This window comes from Vitis riparia, chromosome 15 (genome assembly GCF_004353265.1).
Source record: "Vitis riparia cultivar Riparia Gloire de Montpellier isolate 1030 chromosome 15, EGFV_Vit.rip_1.0, whole genome shotgun sequence".
In the NCBI taxonomy this organism is placed as follows: Eukaryota; Viridiplantae; Streptophyta; class Magnoliopsida; order Vitales; family Vitaceae; genus Vitis; species Vitis riparia.
Genome location: NC_048445.1, coordinates 12,938,794 through 12,964,711, shown reverse-complemented (window position 1 = coordinate 12,964,711; position 25,918 = coordinate 12,938,794). Strand labels below are relative to the sequence as shown.

General features: G+C 39.5%; 1 protein-coding gene across 1 annotated transcript in view; it reads left to right on the top strand.

The window, feature by feature from the left end:
• Positions 1-25,918, top strand: part of LOC117932481 (translation initiation factor eIF-2B subunit epsilon) — a 94,604-nt gene that overhangs the window by 22,643 nt on the left and 46,043 nt on the right. The window contains exon 7 of the mRNA XM_034853745.1: positions 1,000-1,129. Within this exon, the coding sequence (XP_034709636.1) occupies positions 1,000-1,129 (130 nt within the window). The remainder of the gene's footprint in view (positions 1-999; positions 1,130-25,918) is intronic.

Sequence of the window (25,918 nt, the reverse complement as noted above, 5' to 3'; positions counted from 1 at the left end):
TTAACTCCTTAAATCCTACCATCTTTTATGAAATTGTTTATTTATTACTCTATACTTCATGTTTCCAATATATACTTACACATATGCATATTTTTTCTATTTATTATTCACTATATAAAAGAATTTATGATACACGATGCAATATGATGAATGATTTGGAGAAATGGAAAACAAAGCATGATACTTTCTGAGTTAACAGCTATGGTCTATATACTCTCACCTAATGAGATGATACCTATAATCTTCCCCTGCCCTGAACCACAGGAAATCCTGCTGGATTCTCTCAATCCTGGACGTCACACTTAGTGTTATTCTAAAAATGAAAAGGAAATAAGTTAACATGGACAAGGCATGATCAAAATCAACATGATCTCATTGCTTAAAGAGAGGCAGAGCTTCTTCCATCCTTGTAGATGCCGAGACATGTTGTTGGCAACAGGATCCTAAAAGGCAGGCACTTCTCAATTACATCAACCCAAGAGGGCTAAAGAATTAACCTGCCGAGCATCAGTCTGCCTCTATAGAGACATTCTGAGTTGCCCAACTTTTCTCAGAAGTTCTAGCACAGAATGCCACACTGACTAGGCACTCTTGCAGATATTACATTGACTGTAACTTTGATGTTCTTTGCTTGCAGTGTTGTTATTACTGCACTGATTAAGTTTCACTATGATTTGATGTATTTTCCCAAGTGAATTTGCCTGCCCTTATATATAAAGGTAGGCTTTCTCTATGTCTATTTGCATGCACACTTGTGTTATTCAAAATTCCCTCGTACATAATTTCCTGGTGTATCCATCCTGTCATGATCTTGCTTAATCTTGTCTATATTTTATGGCATATGATTAAGCGATCTACTAATTCTTCTTTGTGCTTTTTCTGTGAGCAATGTCACTTGTATTTTCATGATGTAAAGTCCAAATATGATCATTGGGTGATTGATTTACTGCTTATTTCATTCTCATGTTTCATGACACATTTATTTTTCTTGTCCTTCAGGTTGTTATTGGACAAGAATTTGTTGTTCCTGCGTACTCAAAGGTATCTTTACTTCAACAGCCAACTAAGCAAGATAGTGATGAGGAGCTGGAGTATGCTGACCATAACAGTGGGGTTGAAGAAATTCCATGTAACTCTTCATGCTCCATATACTCAAACTAACTTTTGACTTGTTTAACAAATCAACATGTTATGTACGTTTTAAGGCCAAATCTGAGCTTAAAATTTTCCTTTATATACAGGCCATTTTGATTCTGTTAATTGTGATTCTTGAAGAACCATCTTGCTAGTTTGACATTGTCATTTATGGTAGAGTTCTGTTAGATAATAATCTTGTACCAAGATTGCATCTCCTTTGGGTGTTAAATTGTTTTTCCTCTGTGTGCTTATTAGAAGAAAATATTTTGAAAGGTAAATCTCAATAATTGACTACACCTAGAGGAGAGGTGGGGGGTGAATAGGTGTTGAACAATTTAAAAAAATCTCTCAACAAAAATTACCTAACCTTAGAATTTCTCAATGTCTATAAACTTCTCTTCCAACAACTTTTCAATAAAGTATAAAATTCACAAGCAAGTATGAATGCAACAACACTCTCCCAATAATTTATAAGTGCAATTCACATGCAAATGCTTTAACACTCCTCAAAATTAATTCATAAGAACAATTCTCTCCTTAACTCATTTCACTCATTTCCAATTATTACAAGATATAGGAAAGCCTCAAAATTTCTGCCTTGTTAGCATCATTGAAGGCTTGCTGCCAAGAGAAGGCAAAACTGTATCCTGAAGATATCGGCCTAACAATACTGGTCATCTGAGCAAGATTCTGGTTTGAAGCTGCAGTTGATTACGTTACTAAAGACATGGTGAAGTGCAAAGTTGAAAGGATTGTTGTGGAGAAAAAGTCCTTTCAGGTAGAGTTTGAAGGATTGAATGGCGGAACTTGGGTATCAGTAACAGAAAGGAGCCGAGGTTTTGTAGTTTCAGTAGGATTTGGAAAGGAGGAGCTGGATTGGTTGATTGAAGAAAGCTGTGGAGTTGGAGGCTTCCAGGGGTTTCATACAAAAGATTAGGGGCAAGACTAAGACCCACTTGATGGAGATCTGTTTCAATAAAAGAGGGCGATTCATGAAAATTACAGAAATTGTTACAAAAAGGAAACCTTTATTTTTTGTTGTCCCCGAGGGCGTTAAAGGCAATGGGTGGGAAGATCTTAGGAAGGCGATCCTATTAGTGCAAGAGTATCCTAATCAAGTCGGAGGAGCTTCGAAGGAGAAGAGTGGAGATATCCAGATGAATAAGGACATTTACAGAGGAGGATGGTCATACGCAGAAGTGGTGGCAGAGGATGGTTTTAGGACTGGAGGTATGTTGTCAGCCGGAAAATGGGCCAGAGCTGTAATATGTGAATGCCAAGAAAAAGTCCAAGACTGGACTCACGAAGGAAAAGCCATCGTGAGGATGATGGGTATGAAAGGAATGGTGTCCATAAATCCCATTTCTGCTTTCAAGGGGTGTTTCTTTGTGAGTTCAACAAGGAGAGCAGAACGGGTTCATGATCAGGGAAGACTTGTAGTGAAAGGAAGACCTGTCCTCCTAAGGAAATGGTTGCCTAAGGAAAATATGGTGGTTCACGGAAAATTTAGGAGGGGCTGGTTAGTATTGAAAGGTCTCCCTTTCCACTTGTGGGATGAAGTTCAGCTGAATTTCATTTTGAAGAAATGGGGGAGGGTAACGAAGGTGGCAAAGGAAACTTTGAAGTTGGTGGACTTGACGAAGGCGAAGCTGTGGGTGGAGATGCTTCCAAATGTCGTGTTACCAGTGTTGCTTGAGGTGGAAGATGGGGCCTGGACCTATACAGTATCAGTTTCAGTCACCGGAGAAGATGACAAAGATGACGCTGTCACATCCGAGACAACCCGTAGTAGGAACGAGTGGGTGAAAGCGGGAGGTTGTGTCTCTCAGTCGCCAAAAGTTGCAAAAGGGCTACGAGGTAGAATTAGGGACAATGAGTGCTACAGAAGGAGGCTTCTTCCCCAGGCACGTTATCGACACTCAAGTATAAGTTTGGCGGCCTAAAGGGAGAATGGAAGGGGAAGGAGCAGCCTGGGCCCAACAGAAGAAAATTTTATTGGGCCCTCAGTGCCTGAGATCTCTTTTAAAGTCCAAACGGAAAGGGCCCAAAGTGGGATGAGGATTCGTGGGCTTCAAGCTGGCCCAAAAGCTCCTCAAGCCCACCAGACTGCAGCGGCTTCATCTCCTTCTCCCCAGCGACCTGGTTCCTCTGCAAAGGCGATCGCGATGCTTTGTTTGGGCGATGAGAGGGCCGGCGCCGTGGCTATCTTTGGAGAGGAAGGTCGGGCCGTTGAGTTAAAGGCCCAGTCTTTTCCCAACCCTAGCCCACTGTCAGACACTACCGTGGGCTGTAAGTTAATAGGTCCGTCGGGGTTGGGCCAAAACTTAGGAGGAACGAAGTCCTCTGGTATGGAAGTCTGGTGTCGAAGGGAAGAAAACGAAGCGAGAAAGGGGAAAGCTCCCGCGGTTCAGATGAGAGATTCTATGCAGGAGGAAGAGATGACAATTTCAAAGAAGACGTGGTCCACCCTCTTCCCTCCAAGCGTTGATCGACGACAGGGACATCGGAGTAGCAGCGAGCCTCTTTTCCTACAGGGTTCATCGTCGTCAAGTGAAGTTCGCAACATGGAAGAGGAATTTGGGACGAGATTTCAGATGGAACGAGGAATCAGAGAGAATCCTCTCTTTCGATGTCCACTGTCTGGTAATTTTTCGAGGGAAGATACTTCGGCGATCCGCGAAGAAGACAAAGAAGGGTTAACGGGACTTGTGGGGTTTGATCCTCGTGGCTCTTCAGACATGGTTTCACCTTCTAATTCAATAATTAGAGGTAAATGACTCATCTTTGAGGGGATTTGCGAAATACCGGGAGCGAAAAACTTGGAGGTATGTCAGCCCTCTCCTTCTCAGCCACCCGAGTCTTCTTCTTTTCCTTCTTGTAGTCTGGATTCTCCCTTGTCGAGTCCCTCTGGTCCACATCTCCCTAATTCAGTCCCTCTTTCTCAGTCTCCTACAGAAAATCAAGTTATTTCAAAAATTTTTTCTGAAAAAGGTGTTGTTGACTCTTTATATGTTGACATCCCTGTCCGTGTTGAGGAGGAGAACCAGTGTGCTTTATCAAACCAGATGACCGAGAGCTTTACCCATAGGGAGTCTTATGTCAAGTCGCATAAAGAGGATTCCAATCCGTTGTTAGGTAGTCAGGGGGATACTGAGGTATCCCCATCGGGTGATCTCCTTATTGATGGCCTGTCCCCCAGGAAAATGGCTAAAGTGCGAAAGGTTTTATGCTCTCTGGACATTAAGGTGTATTTCAGGAGAAAGAACAGAGGCCTCACAGGTAATTGAGACCTGGTGGTTTTGGCTTGGAAGGTTAGGGTCTTTGTGTTTTTTGATGAAAATTATCAGTTGGAACGTTAGGCGTTTGGGCTTAAGGAATAAGCGTAGGATGGTTAAAGATTTCCTTAGGTCAAAGAATCCGGATGTTGTGATGATTCAGGAAACAAAAAAGGAGAAATGTGACAGAAGGTTTGTGGGTAGTGTCTGGACGGTCAGAAACAAGGACTGGGTTGCTCTTCCGGCGTCTGGGGCATCAGGTGGGATTTTGATCATTTGGGATTCAAAAAATCTGCGTAGTGAGGAGGTGGTAATAGGATCTTTCTCGGTCTCAGTCAAGTTCGCTTTGGACGGTTGTGGACCTCTTTGGATTTCCGCTGTTTATGGTCCAAACAGTCCCTCACTTAGGAAGGATTTTTGGGTGGAACTATTTGACATATATGGACTAACTTATCCGTTATGGTGTGTGGGCGGTGATTTTAATGTCATAAGGAGAAGCTCAGAAATATTGGGGGGTTCTAGTCTAACATCAAGCATGAGGGACTTTGATAGTTTTATTAGAGAATGTGAATTGCTTGACCCACCTCTTCGGAATGCTTCATTCACTTGGTCAAATTTGCAAGAGTCTCCCGTGTGTAAGAGACTGGACCGTTTTCTCTACTCAAATGAGTGGGGGCTGCTCTTTCCCCAAGGCCTTCAAGAAGCCCTAATTAGAAGGACCTCGGATCATTGGCCAATTGTTATGGATACCAACTCGTTCATGTGGGGCCAACACCTTTTAGGTTTGAGAATATGTGGTTACAACATCCTAATTTCAAGGAGAACTTTAGAAATTGGTGGAGCGGTTTTCAAGGAAATGGATGGGAAGGCCACAAGTTCATGAGGAGACTACAATATGTTAAAGCCAAATTGAAGAAGTGGAATAAGTTTTCTTTTGGAGAGCTTAAAGAAAAGAAAAAAAGTATCCTCAATGATTTAGCTAACTTTGATGCTATTGAGCAGGTAGGGGGTCTCACTTCTGAATTGTTAAGTCAAAGAGCCTCAAGAAAAGGGGAGCTAGAGGAATTAATTTTGAGGGAGGAAATCCCTTGGAGACAAAAAGCTAGGGTGAAATGGGTTAAGGAAGGGGATTGCAACACTAGGTTTTATCATAAAGTGGCTAATGGCAGGTGAAATAGGAAATATATCAAGGGGTTGGAGAATAAGAGGGGCTTAGTGTTGAAGAATGCCGAGAGTATCATAGAGGAGATCTTACTTTACTTTGAAAAGCTTTACACGAGCCGTATAGGAGAGTCTTGGGGTGTTGAAGGATTAGATTGGTCCCCTATTTCGGAAGAGAGCACGTTAAGGTTGGACTTCCCTTTCACTGAAGAAGAGATTTCTAAGGCCATTTTTCAGCTGGATAGGGACAAGGCTCCGGGGCCTGATGGCTTTACTATTGCAGTATTCCAAGATTGTTGGGACGTGATTAAGGAGGATTTGGTGAGAGTGTTCGCAGAATTTCATAGGAGTGGAATTATCAATCAAAGCACTAATGCCTCTTTCATTGTTCTATTACCCAAAAAGAGTTTGACAAAGAAAATATCAGACTTTAGACCCATTAGTTTGATTACTAGTCTCTACAAGATAATAGCCAAAGTGCTCTCAGGGCATCTAAGAGGGGTTTTACATGAGACCATCCACTATACTCAAGGCGCTTTTGTTCAAGGGAGACAAATATTGGATGCGGTTCTTATAGCGAATGAGATAGTGGATGAGAGAAGACGATCAAGGGAGGAAGGCGTCGTCTTCAAAATAGACTTTGAAAAGGCCTACGATCACGTGAAGTGGGATTTTTTGGATCATGTTTTAGAGAAGAAGGGGTTCAGTCCTAGATGGAGGAAATGGATGAGTGGATGTTTATCCTCGGTATCTTATGCAATCTTGGTGAATGGTAGCGCTAAAGGGTGGGTTAAGGCATCGAGAGGATTAAGACAAGGCGACCCTTTATCCCCTTTTTTGTTTACTTTAGTCGCAGATGTACCGAGTAGGATGCTTATGAGAGTAGAGGAAATAAATATGTTGGAAGGTTTCAGGGTGGGTAGAAACAGAACTAGGGTGTCCCATTTGCAATTTGCTGATGATACCATCTTCTTTTCTAACACGAGAGCAAGAGCTACAGACTCTCAAGAGTCTTTTGTTAGTGTTTGGGCACATTTCTGGGCTCAAGGTCAACCTTGACAAGAGCAGTATTTATGGCATCAATCTTGATCAGGCTCATCTTTCAAGATTGGCTGAGATGCTTGATTGCAAGGCGTCCGGTTGGCATATACTCTATCTGGGTCTTCCTTTGGGTGGGAACCCTAAGGCGTGTGGCTTTTGGGATCCAGTGATTGAGAGAATTTCAAGTAGATTAGATGGGTGGCAAAAGGCCTACTTATCCTTCGGGGGGAGGATAACTCTTATCCAATCTTGCCTTACCCATATGCCATGTTACTTCCTTTCCTTATTTAAGATACTCGCTTCAGTGGCTGCAAAAATTGAGAGGTTGCAAAGGGATTTTTTATGGTCAGGGATTGGGGAAGGCAAAAGAGATCATTTAGTGAGGTGGGATGTTGTGTGCAAACCGAAGGCAATAGGGGGTTTGGGTTTTGGGAATATTTCTTAGAGGAATCTCGCTCTTCTTGGGAAATGGCTGTGGAGGTATCCTAGAGAGGGTTCAACTCTTTGGCATCAGGTCATTTTAAGCATTTATGGTTCACACTCCAATGGTTGGGATGCTAACACTTTAGTCAGATTGTCACATCGCTGTCCTTGGAAGGCTATTGCATAAGTCTTTCAGGAGTTTTCCTTGTTTACTCGGTATGTGGTAGGAAACGGGGAAAAAATTCGGTTCTAGGAAGATTTGTGGTGGGGGGACCAACTTTTGGGAACCCAATATCCAAGACTATTTAGAGTAGTCGTGGATAAAAACATCTCTATTTCTTCAGTTCTCGGTCCATCTCGTCCTTTCTATTGGAATTTGAATTTCCGCCGTAACCTGTCAGATTCTGAGATTGAGGACTTAGAAGGCCACATGCGGTCTCTTGATGATGATTTGTATCTAGCTCCTTCGGTCCCAGATGCCAGATTATGGCCATTATCCTCTTCAGGGCTTTTTTCAGTCAAATCCTTCTTTCTAGCATTATCTCAATCTTCTGGATCTCCTCAGGACTTTCCTTCAAAGTTCGTTTTGAATTCTCAAGTTCCTTTCAAAGTGAAGTCCTTTGTCTGGTTAGTGGCACACAAGAAGGTGAATACTAATGACATGCTACAAGTGAGAAGACCCTACAAAGCCCTTAGTCTTGATATTTGTATTCTGTGCATGAAGCATGGGGAATCAGCAGATCATCTTTTTCTTCATTGTTCCTTGACGATTGGGTTGTGACACGGGTTATTTTAGTTAGTTAAGATGGATTGGGTTCCCCCGAGGAGCATATCTGACATGATGTCCATCAAATTTAAAGGCTTTGGTACTTTTAAGAGGGGGATTGTTTTGTGGCAAGTTGCAAACATTGCTCTAATTCGGGTTGTGTGGTGGGAAAGAAATGCGAGGATTTTCGAGGATAAATCAAGGAATTCAGAGTTTCTTTGGGACTCTATTGTTTTCCTTGCTTCTCTTTGGGCTTTCTGTTCCAAGGCATTTAAGGGGATTCCCCTTAATGTGATTCAACTTGATTGGTTAGCAGTGTGTACTCCATAAGGATTGGTCGTTATAGGGAGTTTGTTTGTTTTTTGTGTATTTTCCTGTAATTTAGTTGTCTTTGGCGGGAGGATTTCTCATCCTTCTTCTTGTACTTTTTTTTCTATCAATATATCTTTGTGTCGTTTCCAATAATAATAAAAATTATTACAAGATATCATTAATCAAAATGAATAGAAAAATTATTCAAGATATCCAATGGTTAATCACACCTATTTCAACTCATTTTTTTTTCCATTCAACATATATGCCCAAGTAACCAATGATATTAAAAATTGAAAATAAATCAAAAAGTAAAATGAGAGAAAGAGACAATGACACCAAATTTTAACGTGGAAAACCTTCAAAGAGATAAAAATCATGGGCCTGCAACCGATCGAAAACGTCCACTATGAAGAACAAAAACTGAATACAAGGTTTTACTTAGTTCAAGCCAACCAATCCTCCTTAGACCAGTTGACTAGTACCTTTCACTTTCAGCTTCTCACATTTTTTCGAAGCACACTTGAGTCCACACCAAGCTTGATGTTGACCTCTTCTTGAATCCACACAAGAAGAAAATGAGTTTTTACCCAAACCCAAATAGACTAGAAATTGAGAGATGAATGAATGAAAAATCAACCCATCTTTTTCTCAAGAAAATCCATTGAAAACGGTTTGTAAAACAATAGAAAAGTTGGATTTTCTTGGCAACCAAACACCCCAAAATAGAATAGGAGAAGAGAACCAAAGGGGATGGCTGCAGCTGTGTCTCTCTCTACAACATAGGAAGCAAGTTTTGGGTTTTTAAATGAAGAAAGCCCTTGATCCAGTGGGTGAGATTTCATAAAAAAAGTGTAAGCTGGATTGATCCGACCTAAAGCTGGTTTGATATTGGAATAGAGCATTTTGAACACTTAGTAAAAAAATGCTTCGTAAACCTTCCTAACTCCTTAAAAAAATTTCAAGAAAAAACAACATATAAATACAATGGTTGATTCAAATCCATCCAGCTCCAACCTCAACTACAAACCTTGGTCTCTTGACAAATTCAACAAATTGATCTCCATTAGCCAAGTTGTCCGTACAAGGATTAGAAAAATCGAGTTAGGAGACACTTAGGAATTTTGTCCGGAATTGCCAACGTAGCTAAACACTCACAATATTCTGTTAGATAATGGTGGCCGGTGTATTTGGAAGGAGTAGTTTGATGCTAAATCCTATTGACAAAGTAAATGATGAGATTGAAATGTGTGATGAAGAATTGTAGTTTGCAATGTTAACTAGACATGTGTCATGGACACAATACGTCCTCAATTATTTTGACATTTATATCCTTCCAAATGTTGTCTTGGGAACACAGCCACACACAAGCACATAGTATCACTGCTAGCAGGACATAGTTTTTATAAGTGAGATACTACTTGTACTGACTTTGACTTGTGTGGTCCTTTTTATTCTGTTTCCTTTATGCCTTTTTTAAAATGTTTCTCTTTGTAGGGTTGAAGTTCAGGAGAAGAAAGTCCATGATTATTCAATTCCTAAAATTTGCTGGATTGAACAGATTTAATTTAATCCATTATGTTTTAACTGCTAGGGTTAGGTAGATGAGTTTGTAACATTATGAGTGAGCAAAAGATTTATTTTAAATCATTGAACATATACATTTGTCAGTTGTTGATTTCTTGTTTCACACTGTTGTGACGAGTTAATTTACTGAAAATGCTATATGACAATATATAGATTATATTTATTTATTTTTTATTTATAATTTTAATACCAGAAACCAACAATTCATTTCAAAGAAAATGATTTCAAAACTAAGAAACAAATAAAAAACTCAGAGAAGTAGAAAAACAAGAGGGTTTAACACTGTGGACGCTGATTTTGTAACCCCCTGCTGTCAAAAAATCCATTATCTCATAACCAAGGTATCCAAGTGAAAGAACATTTCATGTTGATGATTTTACACAACCAAGAGTCTAATTTCCATGAACATCATTTCCCTGTGGCACCCATAAACCTCTGAAAAGTAAAAGGGTAAAGATTACATTTTTCATCTGAAAAGAAGGGTTAGTGGATATGCATGAAGCAATGAACAAGGGGTACAGGANGTGAAAGATGGGGCCTGGACCTATACAGTATCAGTTTCAGTCACCGGAGAAGATGACAAAGATGACGCTGTCACATCCGAGACAACCCGTAGCAGAACGAGTGGGTGAAAGCGGGAGGTTGCGTCTCTCAGTCGCCAAAAGTTGCAAAAGGGCTACGAGGTAGAATTAGGGACAATGAGTGCTACAGAAGGAGGCTTCTTCCCCAGGCACGTTATCGACACTCAAGTATAAGTTTGGCGGCCAAAAGGGAGAATGGAAGGGGAAGGAGCAGCCTGGCCCAACAGAAGAAAATTTTATTGGCCCTCAGTGCCTGAGATCTCTTTAAAGTCCAAACGGAAAGGCCCAAAGTGGGATGAGGATTCGTGGGCATCAAGCTGGCCCAGAAGCTCCTCAAGCCCACCAGACTGCAGCGGCTTCGTCTCCTTCTCCCTAGCGAGCTGGTTCCTCTGCAAAGGCAATCGCGATGCTTTGTTTGGGCGATGAGAGGGCCGGCGCCGTGGCTATCTTTGGAGAGGAAGGTCGGGCCGTTGAGTTAAAGGCCCAGTCTTTTCCCAACCCTAGCCCACTGTCAGACACTACCGTGGTTGTAAGTTAATAGGTCCGTCGGGTTGGGCCAAAACTTAGGAGGAACGAAGTCCTCTGGTATGGAAGTCTGGTGTCGAAGGGAAGAAAACGAAGCGAGAAAGGGGAAAGCTCCCGTGGTTCAGATGAGAGATTCTATGCAAGAGGAAGAGATGACAATTTCAAAGAAGACGTGGTCCACCCTCTTCCTCCAAGCGTTGATCGACGACAGGGACATCGGAGTAGCAGCGAGCCTCTTTCCTACAGGTTCATCGTCGTCAAGTGAAGTTCGCAACATGGAAGAGGAATTTGGGACGAGATTTCAGATGGAACGAGGAATCAGAGAGAATCCTCTCTTTCGATGTCCACTGTCTGGTAATTTTTCGAGGAAGATACTTCGGCGATCTGCGAAGAAGACAAAGAAGGGTTAACGGACTTGTGGGTTCGATCCTCGTGGCTCTTCAGACATGGTTTCACCTTCTAATTCAATAATCAGAGGTAAAGGACTCATCTTTGAGGGGATTTGCGAAATACCGGGAGCGAAAAACTTGGAGGTATGTCAGCCCTCTCCTTCTCAGCCACCCGAGTCTTCTTCTTTTCCTTCTTGTAGTCTGGATTCTCCCTTGTCGAGTCCCTCTGGTCCACATCTCCCCAATTCAGTCCCTCTTTCTCAGTCTCCTACGGAAAATCAAGTTATTTCAAAAAAAATTTCTGAAAAAGGTGTTGTTGACTCTTTATATGTTGACATCCCTGTCCGTGTTGAGGAGGAGAACCAGTGTGCTTTATCAAACCAGATGACCGAGAGCTTTACCCATAGGGAGTCTTATGTCAGGTCGCATAAAGAGGATTCCAATCCGTTGTTAGGTAGTCAGGGGGATACTGAGGTATCCCCATCGGGTGATCTCCTTATTGATGGCCTATCCCCCAGGAAAATGGCTAAAGTGCGAGAGGTTTTATGCTCTCTGGACATTAAGGTGTATTCCAGGAGAAAGAACAGAGGCCTCACAGGTAATTGAGACCTGGTGGTTTTGGCTTGGAAGGTTAGGGTCTTTGTGTTTTTTGATGAAAATTATCAGTTGGAACGTTAGGGTTTGGGCTTAAGGAATAAGCGTAGGATGGTTAAAGATTTCCTTAGGTCAAAGAATCCGGATGTTGTGATGATTCAGGAAACAAAAAAGGAGAAATGTGACAGAAGGTTTGTGGGTAGTGTCTGGACGGTCAGAAACAAGGACTGGGTTGCTCTTTCGGCGTCTGGGGCATCAGGTGGGATTTTGATCATTTGGGATTTAAAAAATCTGCGTAGTGAGGAGGTGGTAATAGGATCTTTCTCGATCTTAGTCAAGTTCGCTTTGGACGGTTGTGGACCTCTTTGGATTTCCGCTGTTTATGGTCCAACCAGTCCCTCACTTAGGAAGGATTTTTTTTTTTTTTTTGATTGGAAACGACAAAGGCATATATTGATAAAAAGGAAAGTACAAGAGAAGGATGAGGAATCCTCCCACCAAAGAAAAACAAGTCTACAATGAAACAAAAGCGAGAAAATACAAGGTAGATACAGGCAACTGCTATGAATTAGGCCACCCCAATGGAGTTGCACGCCGCTAACCAATCAAGGAGTATCACATTAAGGGGAATCCCCTAAAAAACCTTAGAACAAAAAAGCCCATAGAGAAGCAAGGAAGTGAATCATGTCCCAAAGGTTCTCTGAATTCCTTGTTTTATCCTCAAAGATCCTTGCATTTCTTTCCCACCACACCACCCATAATAAAGCGATGCACGCAGCTTGCCATAATACAATCCCTCTCTTAGAAGATCCAAACCCATTAAAATTGGTAGAAAGCATGTCTCGGATGCTCCTAGGAGGGACCCAATCTATCTTTGTTAACTGAAATAGTCTGTACCACAACCCCATCGTCAGAGGGCAATGAAGAAAAAGATGATCTACTGTTTCTCCCTACTTCATGCACAACATACAAATGTCGGGACTAAGTGCTTTGTAGGGTCTTCTCAACTGTAGCATTCATTAGTATTAACCTTCTTGTGAGCCACTAACCAGACAAAGGACTTGATTTTGAAGGGACTTGAGAATTCCAAACTAATTTGGAAGGGAAATCTGAAGGCAAACCAGATCTTTGGGATAAGGCAAGAAAGAAAGATTGACTGTGAAAAGTCCTGAAGAAGATAAAGACCAAGATCTCTTATCTGGAACCGAAGTGATAAATGTATAAGATCAAGAGATCGCATGTGACTCTCTAAATCTTCTATCTCGGAATCGGAAAGGTTACGGCGGAAGTTAAAGTTCCAAGAGAAGGTCGAGTGGATCCGAGAATAGAAGAAATAGGAATATTTTATCCAATACTACTCTAAGTAGTCTTGGATAACGGACCCCCATAGGTTGATCCCCCCACCACAAGTCTTCCCAGAATCGAATTCTTTCCCCATCTCCTACCAAGAACCGAGTAAACTTGGAAAAATCTTGGAAAACTTGTGCAATAGCCTTCCAAGGACAACGATGTGACCATCTAACAACAGTGTTGGCGTCCCAACCATTAGAGTGTGATCCATAAATGCTTAAAATGACCTGATGCCACAGCGCTGAACCCTCCCTGGATACCTCCACAACCATTTCCCTAAGAGAGCGGAATTCCGCAAGGAAATCCTTCCGAGACCCAAACCCCTTTCGCCTTCGGATTACACACTACATCCCAACTGACTAGATGATCTCTTTTTCCTTCCCCAACCCCGGACCATAAAAAGTCTCTTTGCAACCTCTCAATTCTTACTGCCACGGAGGTGGGAATCTTAAACAATGAAAGGAAGTAACAAGGCATATGAGTGAGACAAGATTGAATGAGAGTTATCCTACCTCCAAACGATAAATATGCCTTTTGCCACCCATCTAATCTGCTCGAGATCCTCTCAATTACAGGATCCCAGAAACTACCCGACTTGGGATTCCCACCCAGAGGAAGACCCAGGTAGAGTATGGGCCACCCAGATGCCTTGCAATCAAGCAGCTCGGCCAACCTATGAAGATGATCCTGACCAAGGTTGATGCCATAAATATTACTTTTGTCAAGGTTAACCTTCAGCCCAGAAATATGCCCAAACACAAGCAAAACGCTCTTGAGAGTTAGGAAGGATTTTTGGGTGGAACTATTTGACATATATGGACTAACTTATCCGTTATGGTGTGTGGGCGGTGATTTTAATGTCATAAGGAGAAGCTCAGAAATATTGGGGGGTTCTAGTCTAACATCAAGCATGAGGGACTTTGATAGTTTTATTAGAGAATGTGAATTGCTTGACCCACCTCTTCGGAATGCTTCATTCACTTGGTCAAATTTGCAAGAGTCTCCCGTGTGTAAGAGACTGGACCGTTTTCTCTACTCAAATGAGTGGGGGCTGCTCTTTCCCCAAGGCCTTCAAGAAGCCCTAATTAGAAGGACCTCGGATCATTGGCCAATTGTTATGGATATCAACCCGTTCATCTGGGGCCAACACCTTTTAGGTTTGAGAATATGTGGTTACAACATCCTAATTTCAAGGAGAACTTTAGAAATTGGTGGAGCGGTTTTCAAGGAAACGGATGGGAAGGCCACAAGTTCATGAGGAGACTACAATATGTTAAAGCCAAATTGAAGAAGTGGAATAAGTTTTCTTTTGGAGAGCTTAAAGAAAAGAAAAAAAGTATCCTCAATGATTTAGCTAACTTTGATGCCATTGAGCAGGTAGGGGGTCTCACTTCTGAATTGTTAAGTCAAAGAGCCTCAAGAAAAGGGGAGCTAGAGGAATTAATTTTGAGGGAGGAAATCCATTGGAGACAAAAAGCTAGGGTGAAATGGGTTAAGGAAGGGGATTGCAACTCTAAGTTTTATCATAAAGTGGCTAATGGCAGGCGAAATAGGAAATATATCAAGGAGTTGGAGAATAAGAGGGCTTAGTGCTGAAGAATGCCGAGAGTATCACAGAGGAGATCTTACTTTACTTTGAAAAGCTTTACATGAGCCCTACAGGAGAGTCTTGGGGTGTTGAAGGATTAGATTGGTCCCCTATTTCGGAAGAGAGCGCGTTAAGGTTGGACTTCCCTTTCACTGAAGAAGAGATTTCTAAGGCCATTTTTCAGCTGGATAGGGACAAGGCTCCGGGGCCTGATGGCTTTACTATTGCAGTATTCCAAGATTGTTGGGACGTGATTAAGGAGGATTTGGTGAGAGTGTTCGCAGAATTTCATAGGAGTGGAATTATCAATCAAAGCACTAATGCCTCTTTCATTGTTCTATTACCCAAAAAGAGTTTGACAAAGAAAATATCAGACTTTAGACCCATTAGTTTGATCACTAGTCTCTACAAGATAATAGCCAAAGTGCTCTCAGGGCATCTAAGAGGGGTTCTACATGAGACCATCCACTATACTCAAGGCGCTTTTGTTCAAGGGAGACAAATATTGGCTGCGGTTCTTATAGCGAATGAGATAGTGGACGAGAGAAGACGATCAAGGGAGGAAGGCGTCGTCTTCAAAATAGACTTTGAAAAGGCCTACGATCACGTGAAGTGGGATTTTTTGGATCATGTGTTAGAGAAGAAGGGTTCAGTCCTAGATGGAGGAAATGGATGAGTGGATGTTTATCCTCGGTATCTTATGCAATCTTGGTGAATGGTAGCGCTAAAGGGTGGGTTAAGGCATCGAGAGGATTAAGACAAGGCGACCCTTTATCCCCTTTTTTGTTTACTTTAGTCGCAGATGTACTGAGTAGGATGCTTATGAGAGTAGAGGAAAGAAATATGTTGGAAGGTTTTAGGGTGGGTAGAAACAGAACTAGGGTGTCCCATTTGCAATTTGCTGATGATACCAACTTCTTTTCTAACACAAAGAGGAAGAGCTACAGACTCTCAAGAGTCTTTGTAGTGTTGGGCACATTTTTGGCTCAAGGTCAACCTTGACAAGAGCAGTATTATGGCATCAATCTTGATTAGGCTCATCTTTCAAGATTGGTTGAGATGCTTGATTGCAAGGCGTCCGGTTGGCCTATACTCTATCTGGGTCTTCCTTTGGGTAGGAACCATAAGGCGTGTGGCTTTTGGGATCTAGTGATTGAGAGAATTTCAAGTAGATTAGATGGGTGGCAAAAGGCCTACTTATCCTTCGGGGGGAGGATAACTCTTATCCAATCTTGCCTTACCCATATGCCATGTTACTTCCTTTCCTTATTTAAGATACCCGCTTCAGTGGCTGCAAAAATTGAGAGGTTGCAAAGGGATTTTTTATGGTCAGGGATTGGGGAAGGCAAAAGAGATCATTTAGTGAGGTGGGATGTTGTGTGCAAACCGAAGGCAATAGGGGGTTTGGGTTTTGGGAATATTTCTTAGAGGAATCTCGCTCTTCTTGGGAAATGGCTGTGGAGGTATCCTAGAGAGGGTTCAGCTCTTTGGCATCAGGTCATTTTAAGCATTTATGGTTCCCACTCCAATGGTTGGGATGCTAACACTTTAGTCAGATGGTCACATCGCTGTCCTTGGAAGGCTATTGCACAAGTCTTTCAGGAGTTTTCCTTGTTTACTCGGTATGTGGTAGGAAACGGGGAAAAAATTTGGTTCTAGGAAGATTTGTGGTGGGGGGACCAACCTTTGGGAACCCAATATCCAAGACTATTTAGAGTAGTCGTGGATAAAAACATTCCTATTTCTTCAGTTCTCGGTTCTACTCGTCCTTTCTCTTGGAATTTAAATTTCCGCCGTAACCTGTCAGATTCTGAGATAGAGGACTTAGAAGACCTCATGCGGTCACTTGATGAATTACATCTATCTCCTTCGGTCCCAATGCCAGATTCTGGCATTATCCTCTTCAGGGCTTTTTTCAGTCAAATCCTTCTTTCTAGCATTATTCTCAATCTTCTGGATCTCTTCAGGACTTTCCTTCAAAGTTCGTTTTGAATTCTCAAGTTCCTTTCAAAGTGAAGTCCTTTGTCTGGTTAGTGGCACACAAGAAGGTGAATACTAATGACATGCTACAAGTGAAAGACCCTACAAAGCCCTTAGTCTTGATATTGTATTCTGTGCATGAAGCATGGGAATCAGCAGATCATCTTTTTCTTCATTGTTCCTTGACGATTGGGTGTGACACAGTTATTTTAGTATAAATGGATTGGTTCCCCCGAGGAGCATATCTGACATGATGTCCATCAAATTTAAAGGCTTTGGTACTTTTAAGAGGGGGATTGTTTTGTGGCAAGCTGCAAGCATCGCTCTAATTCGGGTTGTGGTGGAAAGAATTGCGAGGATTTTCGAGGATAAAGCAAGGAATTCAGAGTTCCTTTGGACTCTATGTTTCCTTTCTTTCCTTTGGGCTTTCTTTCCAAGCATTTAAGGACTCCCCTTAATGTGATTCAACTTGATTGTTAGCAGTGTTACTCCATAAGGATTGTCGTTATAGGGAGTTTGTTGTTTTCTGTGTATTTTCCTTAATTTAGTTGTCTTTCGGAGATTTCTCATTCTTCTCTGTACTTTTTTTTCTATCAATATATCTTGTGTCGTTTCCAATAAAAAAAAATTATTACAAGATATCATTAATCAAAATGAACAGAAAAATATTCAAGATATCCAATGGTTAATCACACCTATTTCAACTCATTTTTTTTTTCCATTCAACTATATGCCCAAGTAACCAATGATATTAAAAATTGAAAATAAATCAAAAAGTAAAATGAGAGAAAGACAATGACACCAAATTTTAACGTGGAAAACCTTCAAGAGATAAAAATCATGGGCTACAACCGATCGAAAACGTCCACTATGAAGAACAAAAAACTGAATACAAGTTTTACTTATTCAAGCCAACCAATCCTCCTTAGACCAGTTGACTAGTACCTTTCACTTTCAGCTTCTCACATTTTTCGAAGCACACTTGATCCACACCAAGCTCGATGTTGACCTCTTCTTGAATCCATACAAGAAGAAAATGAGTTTTACCCAAACCCAAATAGACTAGAAATTGAGAGATGAATGAATGAAAATCAACCCATCTTTTTTCTCAAGAAAATCCATTGAAAACGGTTTGTAAAACAATAGAAAAGTTGGATTTTCTTGGCAACCAAACACCCCAAAATAGAATAGGAGAAGAGAACAAAGGGATGGCTGCAGCTGTGTCTCTCTCTACAACATAGGAAGCAAGTTTGGGTTTTTAAATGAAGAAAGCCCTTGATCCAGTGGGTGAGATTTCATAAAAAAAGTGTAAGCTGGATTGATCCGACCTAAAGCTGTTTGATATTGGAACAGAGCATTTTGAACACTTAGTAAAAAAATGCTTCGTAAACCTTCCTAACTCCTTAAAAAAATTTCAAGAAAAAACAACATATAAATACAATGGTTGATTCAAATTCATCCAGCTCCAACCTCAACTACAAACCTTGGTCTCTTGACAAATTCAACAAATTGATCTCCATTAGCCAAGTTGTCCGTACAAGGATTAGAAAATCGAGTTAGGAGACACTTAGGATTTTGTCTGGAATTGCCAACGTAGCTAAACACTCACAATATCTGTTAGATAATGGTGGCCGGTGTATTTGGAAGAGTAGTTTGATGCTAAATCCTATTGACAAAGTAAATGATGAGATTGAAATGTTGATGAAGAATTGTAGTTTGCAATGTTAACTAGACATGTGTCATGGACACAATACGTCCTCAATTATTTTGACATTTATATCCTTCCAAATGTTGTCTTGGGAACACAGCCACACACAAGCACATAGTATCACTGCTAGCAGACATAGTTTTTATAAGTGAGATACTATTGTACTGACTTTGACTTGTGTGGTCCTTTTTATTCTGTTTCCTTTATGCCTTTTTAAAATGTTTCTCTTTGTAGGGTTGAAGTTCAGGAGAAGAAAGTCCATGATTATTCAATTCCTAAAATTGCTGGATTGAACAGATTTAATTTAACCATTATGTTTTAACTGCTAGGGTTAGGTAGATGAGTTTGTAACATTATGAGTGAGCAAAAGATTTATTTTAAATCATTGAACATATACATTTGTCAGTTGTTGATTTCTTGTTTCACACTGTTGTGATGAGTTAATTTACTGAAAATGCTATATGACAATATATAGATTATATTTATTTATTTTTATTTATAATTTTAATACCAGAAACCAACAATTCATTTCAAAAAAAATGATTTCAAAACTAAGAAAACAATAAAAAACTCAGAGAAGTAGAAAACAAGAGGTTTAACACTGGGACGCTGATTTTGTAACCCCCTGCTGTCAAAAATCCATTATCTCATAGCCAAGGTATCCAAGTGAAAGAACATTTCATGTTGATGATTTTACACAACCAAGAGTCTAATTTCCATGAACATCATTTCCCTGTGGCACCCATAAACCTCTGAAAAGTAAAAGGGTAAAGATTACATTTTTCATCTGAAAAGAAGGGTTAGTGGATATGCATGAAGCAATGAACAAGGGGTACAGGAAAGATCGTTAATTTTCCAGTGAGATAAGGTGGGGCAGAATTTAGAGTTCCAAAATTAAGTGGAAGAAGAAAACTTTGGGATAAATGCGATAGAAGAATCTCTAGACCTTTAGACCAATTAGAGGTTAGGATAAAGAGTACAAAATGGTTGCACTCTAGGTTGCATGGGTTCAGGTATGAGTAGATGGGGGTATATGTCTAGGTGTCTAATCCTTCACAACTCAAATTTGAGGATACGAGGACTCGGCTAGAAAGGATCCAAGAAAGGGACACAGGTATTATGATATGGCATAATAGAAGAAAAATCAATAAAAAGTGAACGTATTGCTTTGAAATCCCCAGTTTTTTCCTCTAATTCTTTTTTTTTTTCCCTTTGATCCCTAAATATTCTTGCTGAAATTTCCTTTTCAGCTAACTCTTCTTTTTCCCTAATAAGAAAATTAAAAGAATAAAAGGATATCAGTAAAAAAATTCCGACAGCCACACCTAGCAAACAAGTAAAATTCTGTTTCAAACCAATATTGTATATCCAATACTTCTAGCTGCTTGTTAATGTTATCTTTTGTAGAATGCCAAATTAGAGACTCAATGTTGGCAGCATCATCATTATAACAAGACATTGGCAGTTATCAAGAATGTCATGGTATGCCAGAAACTTTGACAGTGCCTTTTTGCTTCTTTAAACCTAAGACATGATGTGTTTCAGGTAGTTTTATCTTTATCTTGTTTGTTTATTTATTTTTTTTGTTCAAGGTTAGTATAGTGAATTACAAGTAAAAAGTTTACCTTCTTATACCAGTCCAAGAATGAGCATTACACTTTGTCCTCCCCACCTATATTAATCTGGAAACCAAAGTTCCTCCCAATAACTAAGCGTGTCTAGTTGGTTGCAATGCGTTGGTCAATACTAGTGACATGCTTCAGACAGATTACACAGCCTTACAAAGCCAGAAGCCATTACTGATCCATGAAGTAGAAGACTAGCAGAGAAATAGTTGATCACGTGGCAAAGATTTGTTTGATTTATTCCTGCATTGCTCTTGGCTAGGAGTCGATTACTTTGGCTATGATCTATGTTAAGTTTGTTGTATTTGCTAGGATTTCAGTGGTTATTCTTGGGCATATTGAAGCCATGTGAATTATTCTCCTTTGGGGCTTTAGGAGGAGGGATCACTGTAGGGTGCTGAGGGGATGTGGGACAAATTTACTTTCTCACCTCCAGTCAATTACCAAATGGTTCAGTGGAGTTTCTATGAGCTTAATCATGAGAGATTGGTGGCAATTTGTTCAAAGGGGAAGCAAATAGTGGACATCTCGAACTTATCTTTTATGAGTTTTTCTAGGCAATTCAGGTTAGCTAGATATTGAAGGGATAATTAGAGACCATAAAGGAAGCAAGATCCACACCTTTTGGAATCTAGTTCATCATGGTATTGAAATGGAGATAGAGACATTCGTATTACCGGAAGGATTAGAGAGGTTCATGCATTGGAGGCTCATGCATTGGGGTCTAGAAATGCCATTGCAGCAGCTCATGCATTGTGGGGCCAGGAATAAAGGTAAATGAGGAAGTTGATGGTTGACCATGATGCAACCCATTTCCTTGACTGAATTTATTGGGGACTTCGTTCTTGGCTGATGGTGTCCCAAAGATTTGTAAGGTATGAGGTTGTTTTGTACTTTCTTTTTTAAAGTTTTGCTTTCCTGGTCGAGGTTCATGGGGACAAAAATTAATTATTCCTTGGTTTTGTGGATAGTGTGTCTAGGAAGTAGTAGTAGGTGGGTTTTTGGTTTTTTTTTTTCCTCACCTTGGTGCACCGTATATACACCTCCTTGGTACTAAGGACGTACTCCTTTTTTTTAAGCGCCTTTTGAATGCATAATATCTTCTTTGACCATAAAATAAGTAAATAAATAAAAATATATTTTTTTTGTTTTAATTTTTTCTTTATGCGCCTTTTTCGGTTAGGTGTCTATAATATAATTATTTCCTTTACCTAGCACCCAAATCTTCTTTTCCTTCTTGTTATTATTTTTTATTTTTATTTTTTTGATAAGAAACAAGACTATATTAGAAATGGATAAAGTGAGTACATGAGAAGGATGATGAATCCTCCTCAGAATTACAAAAGCTATCTAAAGAAAGGAAGATTGACCTACTCTAGAATAGTAATAGAACCTATACATCTATGTAGAACCATACGAGAATTATCAGTATAAAACCTCTCATTTGAATGAGGTTTTATACATCTTTGCATCCATGAGGAATAACACCTCATCTTGATAGAATCAAAACAAATATTCTCTCATTATTCAAACCTTTACGACCTACACACCAAATGTCAATTGAGCTGAACAATATTGAGAGGGATGTCCTTAAATGTCATGGTACAAGGGCCCAAAAAGATTAATAGAAATGAATTAAATCCTAAATTACCTCTAAAGTTATCCACTTGCCCTCGAAAATCCTTGCATTTCTTTTTCCGTAGAAACCAAATCAATGTAAGGCAAGCGATTTGCCATTGGGTTTTGCATGTAATAGAGCTCCCCAAACCCCTATATGAAATGGTCATCATATCGCATATGTTCCTAGGAGGAACTTGACCCAAATTGGCTAATCTAAATAGACTGTGCCATAAAGTCATCGAGCAATGTAAAAAAAGGTGGTCTATTGATTATGTGGAAGAAGGAAATTAGGAAAGTTGTGATTTTGTAAAGAGAATTAGGTAAACTTGTGATCAAAGAGATTTATTGTAATTAAGTTAGGAAAGTTTTTTATTTAGGTGTTGGATTTTTTGTATATATATGAGTCTTTGTATAGGAAAAAGATTAAGAAAAATAATTTTTGCCTTGTATTCTTAGTTTTATCCCATGGAAATACTCTCATCATTTTATCCTAATATAAGAACCACAAACCATCTCATTCCTAAGATATTTGAGTGTGTGTCCTTTGTGCATGTTCATAGTCCAAATATGGGAAAATTGGACCCAATAGTAGTCAAATATATTTTTGTGGGATATTCGTCAACTCAAAAGGGATACAAGTATTACCATCCACCATCGTTTTTTTTTTTTTTTTTTTTTTTTTTTTTTTTTTTGTCTTAGCTAATGTTACTTTCAATGAAAATGAGTCTTATTTTTCCACTCCTTATCTTCACGGGGAGAATTCCATTGAGGAAGATAAGGATCGGGATATTTTTTTTATTGATCCCTTTCTTATTAACCCTCCTAAAGTGTCTAATCTAGTATCTGTACCTCTCGCTGATCCTATTGACTCTCCTAAAGTGTGATCCAGTATTTGTACCCTCCTTTGAATCCGAGCCATCCATTGGGCCTGCTCTTGAGAATCGAATGACTGACAAAGTGTACTCAAGGAAGAAAGTTGTAGTTCCTCAACTTATACAAGTCCAAGAATCTGAACTGACTTCTAAAAATGAGGTAATAGTCTTTTGTCTTCCTTTACAAACTGAGTCAAAACTTCAGTTTGAAAAACCCATAGACCAAAACCTACCCATTTCCATTAGGAAGGGAACGAGGGAATGCACCAAATGTCCTTTGTATCCACTTTCCCATTTGTCATTTGAAAAGTTCTCCATTTCATAAAAGTTTTGTTACAAGTTTGAATAATATTCATATTTCTACCACTCTATTTGAGACTTTATCTAATGAGAATTGGAGACAAGCCATGAATGCAAAAATGAAGGCCTTGGAGAAAGATAAAACTTGATAGTTGGTAGATTTGTTTGTAGGAAAAAGACCAATGGGATGTAAGTGGGTCTATGCTGTTAAATATAGAGCGGATGGGACATTAGAGTGGTACTAGGCAAGATTGGTGGTTAAAGGATTTACTCAGACATATGATGTGGATTATCTAAAGACATTTGCTCTAGTTGCCAAGATGAACACAATAAAAATTTTGTTCATTGCCAGCAAATTATAATAGAGATATAGTTTGATGTCAAAAATGCATTTTTGAATTGAGATCTTGAAGAAGAGATTTATATGGAAGTCCCTCCTAGATTTGGAAGTGAACTAGCCACTAAAAAAGTGTATAAACTAAAGAAAACTCTATACTTGTTGAAATTGTTTCCAAGGACATGGTTTAGAAGGTTTGCTAAAACGATTAAAAATGTGGGATACTGACAAAGTCAGAGAGATCATACGTTGTTCATCAAACATTTAGATTTAGGGGGAGTTTCAACTCTTCTGGTATATGTCGACGACATCATTGTAACGGGAAATGATGAAAAGGAAAAACAAGACTTTGAGGCAATGCTTAACCAAGGAGTTTGAAATTATAGAGTTAGGAAGGTTGAAATGCTTCGTAGGAATCAAAGTTGCACATTTTAAGCAGGAAATTTTTATTTCTTATCAGAAATATGTAATGGACCTTCTCAAGGAAACAAGGAAGTTAGCGTGTAAACTAGTAAGCACACCAATAGATCCTAATCATGAGCTTGGAGAGACCGAGGAAGATGTTGCGATAGATAGAGAGATGTATCAACGTCTGGTAGGAAGACTCATTTATCTCTCTCATACAAGACTAGATATAGCATATGTTGTGAGTGTCATTAGCTAGTTCATGCACAGTCTAAAAGAGGTTCATTTGCAAGCTGCTTACGGAATGTTACAGTACCTTAAGGGGTATCTAGGAAAGGGCATCCTATTTAAACAAAACTTAAAATTAGTACTTGAAGCATACACAGATGTAGATTATGATGGATCTATGGTTGATAGAAGATGAACCACTAGATATTGCACCTTTCTTGGTGGGAATCTGGTAACATGGAGAAGTAAGAAACAAAATTTCATAGTGAAGTCTAGTGCTGAAGCAAAATTTCATGCAATGGCTTAATGAGTTTGTGAACTACCATGGTTGAAGATTATTTTGGAAGATTTGAAGATAAAATAGGATGGTCCAATGAGACTTTGTTGCGATAATAAATTTGCAATCAGTATTACACATAATCTAGTTCAACATGATCGAACGAAACACATAAAGATAGACAAATATTTTATTAAGGAGAAACTAGATAGTGGGTTGATTTGTACTTCTTATGTATCTATTAACCCTCAACTTGTAGATATACTCACAAAAGGTTTAAACAGTACAAATTTTCAAGCAAGTGTATCCAAGCTGGAAATGGAAAACATCTATTCACCAGATTGAGGGAGAGTGTGAAAGAATGAAATTAGGAAAGTCATGATTTTGTAGAGAGAATTAGGTAATCTCGTGATCAAAGAAATTTGTTGTAATTAATTTAGGAAAGTTTTATATTTAGGTGTTGGGATTTTTTGCATATATATGAGTCTCTGTACAAGCAAAAGATTAAGAAAAAGAATTTTTACCTCGTATTCTTTCCATATTTCTTCTACAGATTCTCCACTCCTTGAGCACAAAATGAACCATTCAGGGCTAAGGGTTTTGTAAGGTCTTCTCAATTTTAGCATGTCATTAGTGTTCACCTACTTATGTGTTAGTAGCCAAACAAAGACTTTGACCTTAAAGGAGACTTTAGATTTTCATATAAATTTAGTTGTACAAAAAGGAATTGTGTTTGTAGGATTGGACAAGGCTAATAAAAAAAATCTTCATCGAAAATAAGCCTAACGAAGATGATGATTGAGCTTTTGCGTCTAGAATGGATGGTGACAAGTGTACATGGGTGAGAGAGAATATGAGTCTTTCAAGATTCTCTATCTCTAAGTCATTGAGGTTATGACGAAAATTAAGGTTTCAAGAAAACAGGGAAGAGAAGCTAAGGATAGTTGAGATAGGAAGATTTTCTAACTATTACAACTCTGAAAAGAGTTGAAAATTGAAAGCATGATGGTTGATCCTCTCATGGAAAATCTTTCCAAAAAGGAATTCTTGTCCCATCATTTGTCACAAAACAAGTAAATTTGGAAAAATCCTAAAAACGTAGTGTAATAGCCTTCCAGGAAGAATGGTGTGACCACCTGATAAAAATATTGGTGCCTCATCCATTGGGTTGTGTTCTGTAGAGCCTCAAAGTATCCTGGTGTCAAAGAGTAGAAGTTTCCCTTGGAAACCTCTAAACCCACTTCCTTAAAAGGTCTTGATTCCTAAAAGAAATCCTCCCTAAGCTCAAACCCCCTTCCATCTTTAGTTTGCATATTAGGTCCTGGTTGATAAGGTGATCTCTTTTGCTCTCTCCCACCATGACCAAAGAAAATCCTTTTGCAATTTCTTAATCTTAATGCCATTGAATATAGAAACTAGAAAATAGAGAGGATATTATTAGGAATGTGAGACAAACATGATTGAATTGGAGTTATTCTTCCACCTAATGACAAAAAAGTCTTTTTTCCATCCATTCAATCTCCGTGGGATTCTATCAATCACTAGATCCTAAAAAAGTGCTTGCCTTAGGATTCTTGCCTAATAGAAGAACTAAGTAGGATAAAGTCTAGTTGAAGACTTTGCATTGAAACATTGATGCCAAACTAGAGATCTGATCCTCATTCGCGTTGACACTTGAGAGAATGCTCTTGTTTTAATTGATCTTAAGACTAGAAATATGCCTAAAAACCAATGAGATTAACTTGTGATTTTACAACTCTTCCATGTAGGATCTAGAAAAAGAAGATGGTGTCATGTGCAAATTGCAAATGAGACGCTCTAACCCTACTTCTACACA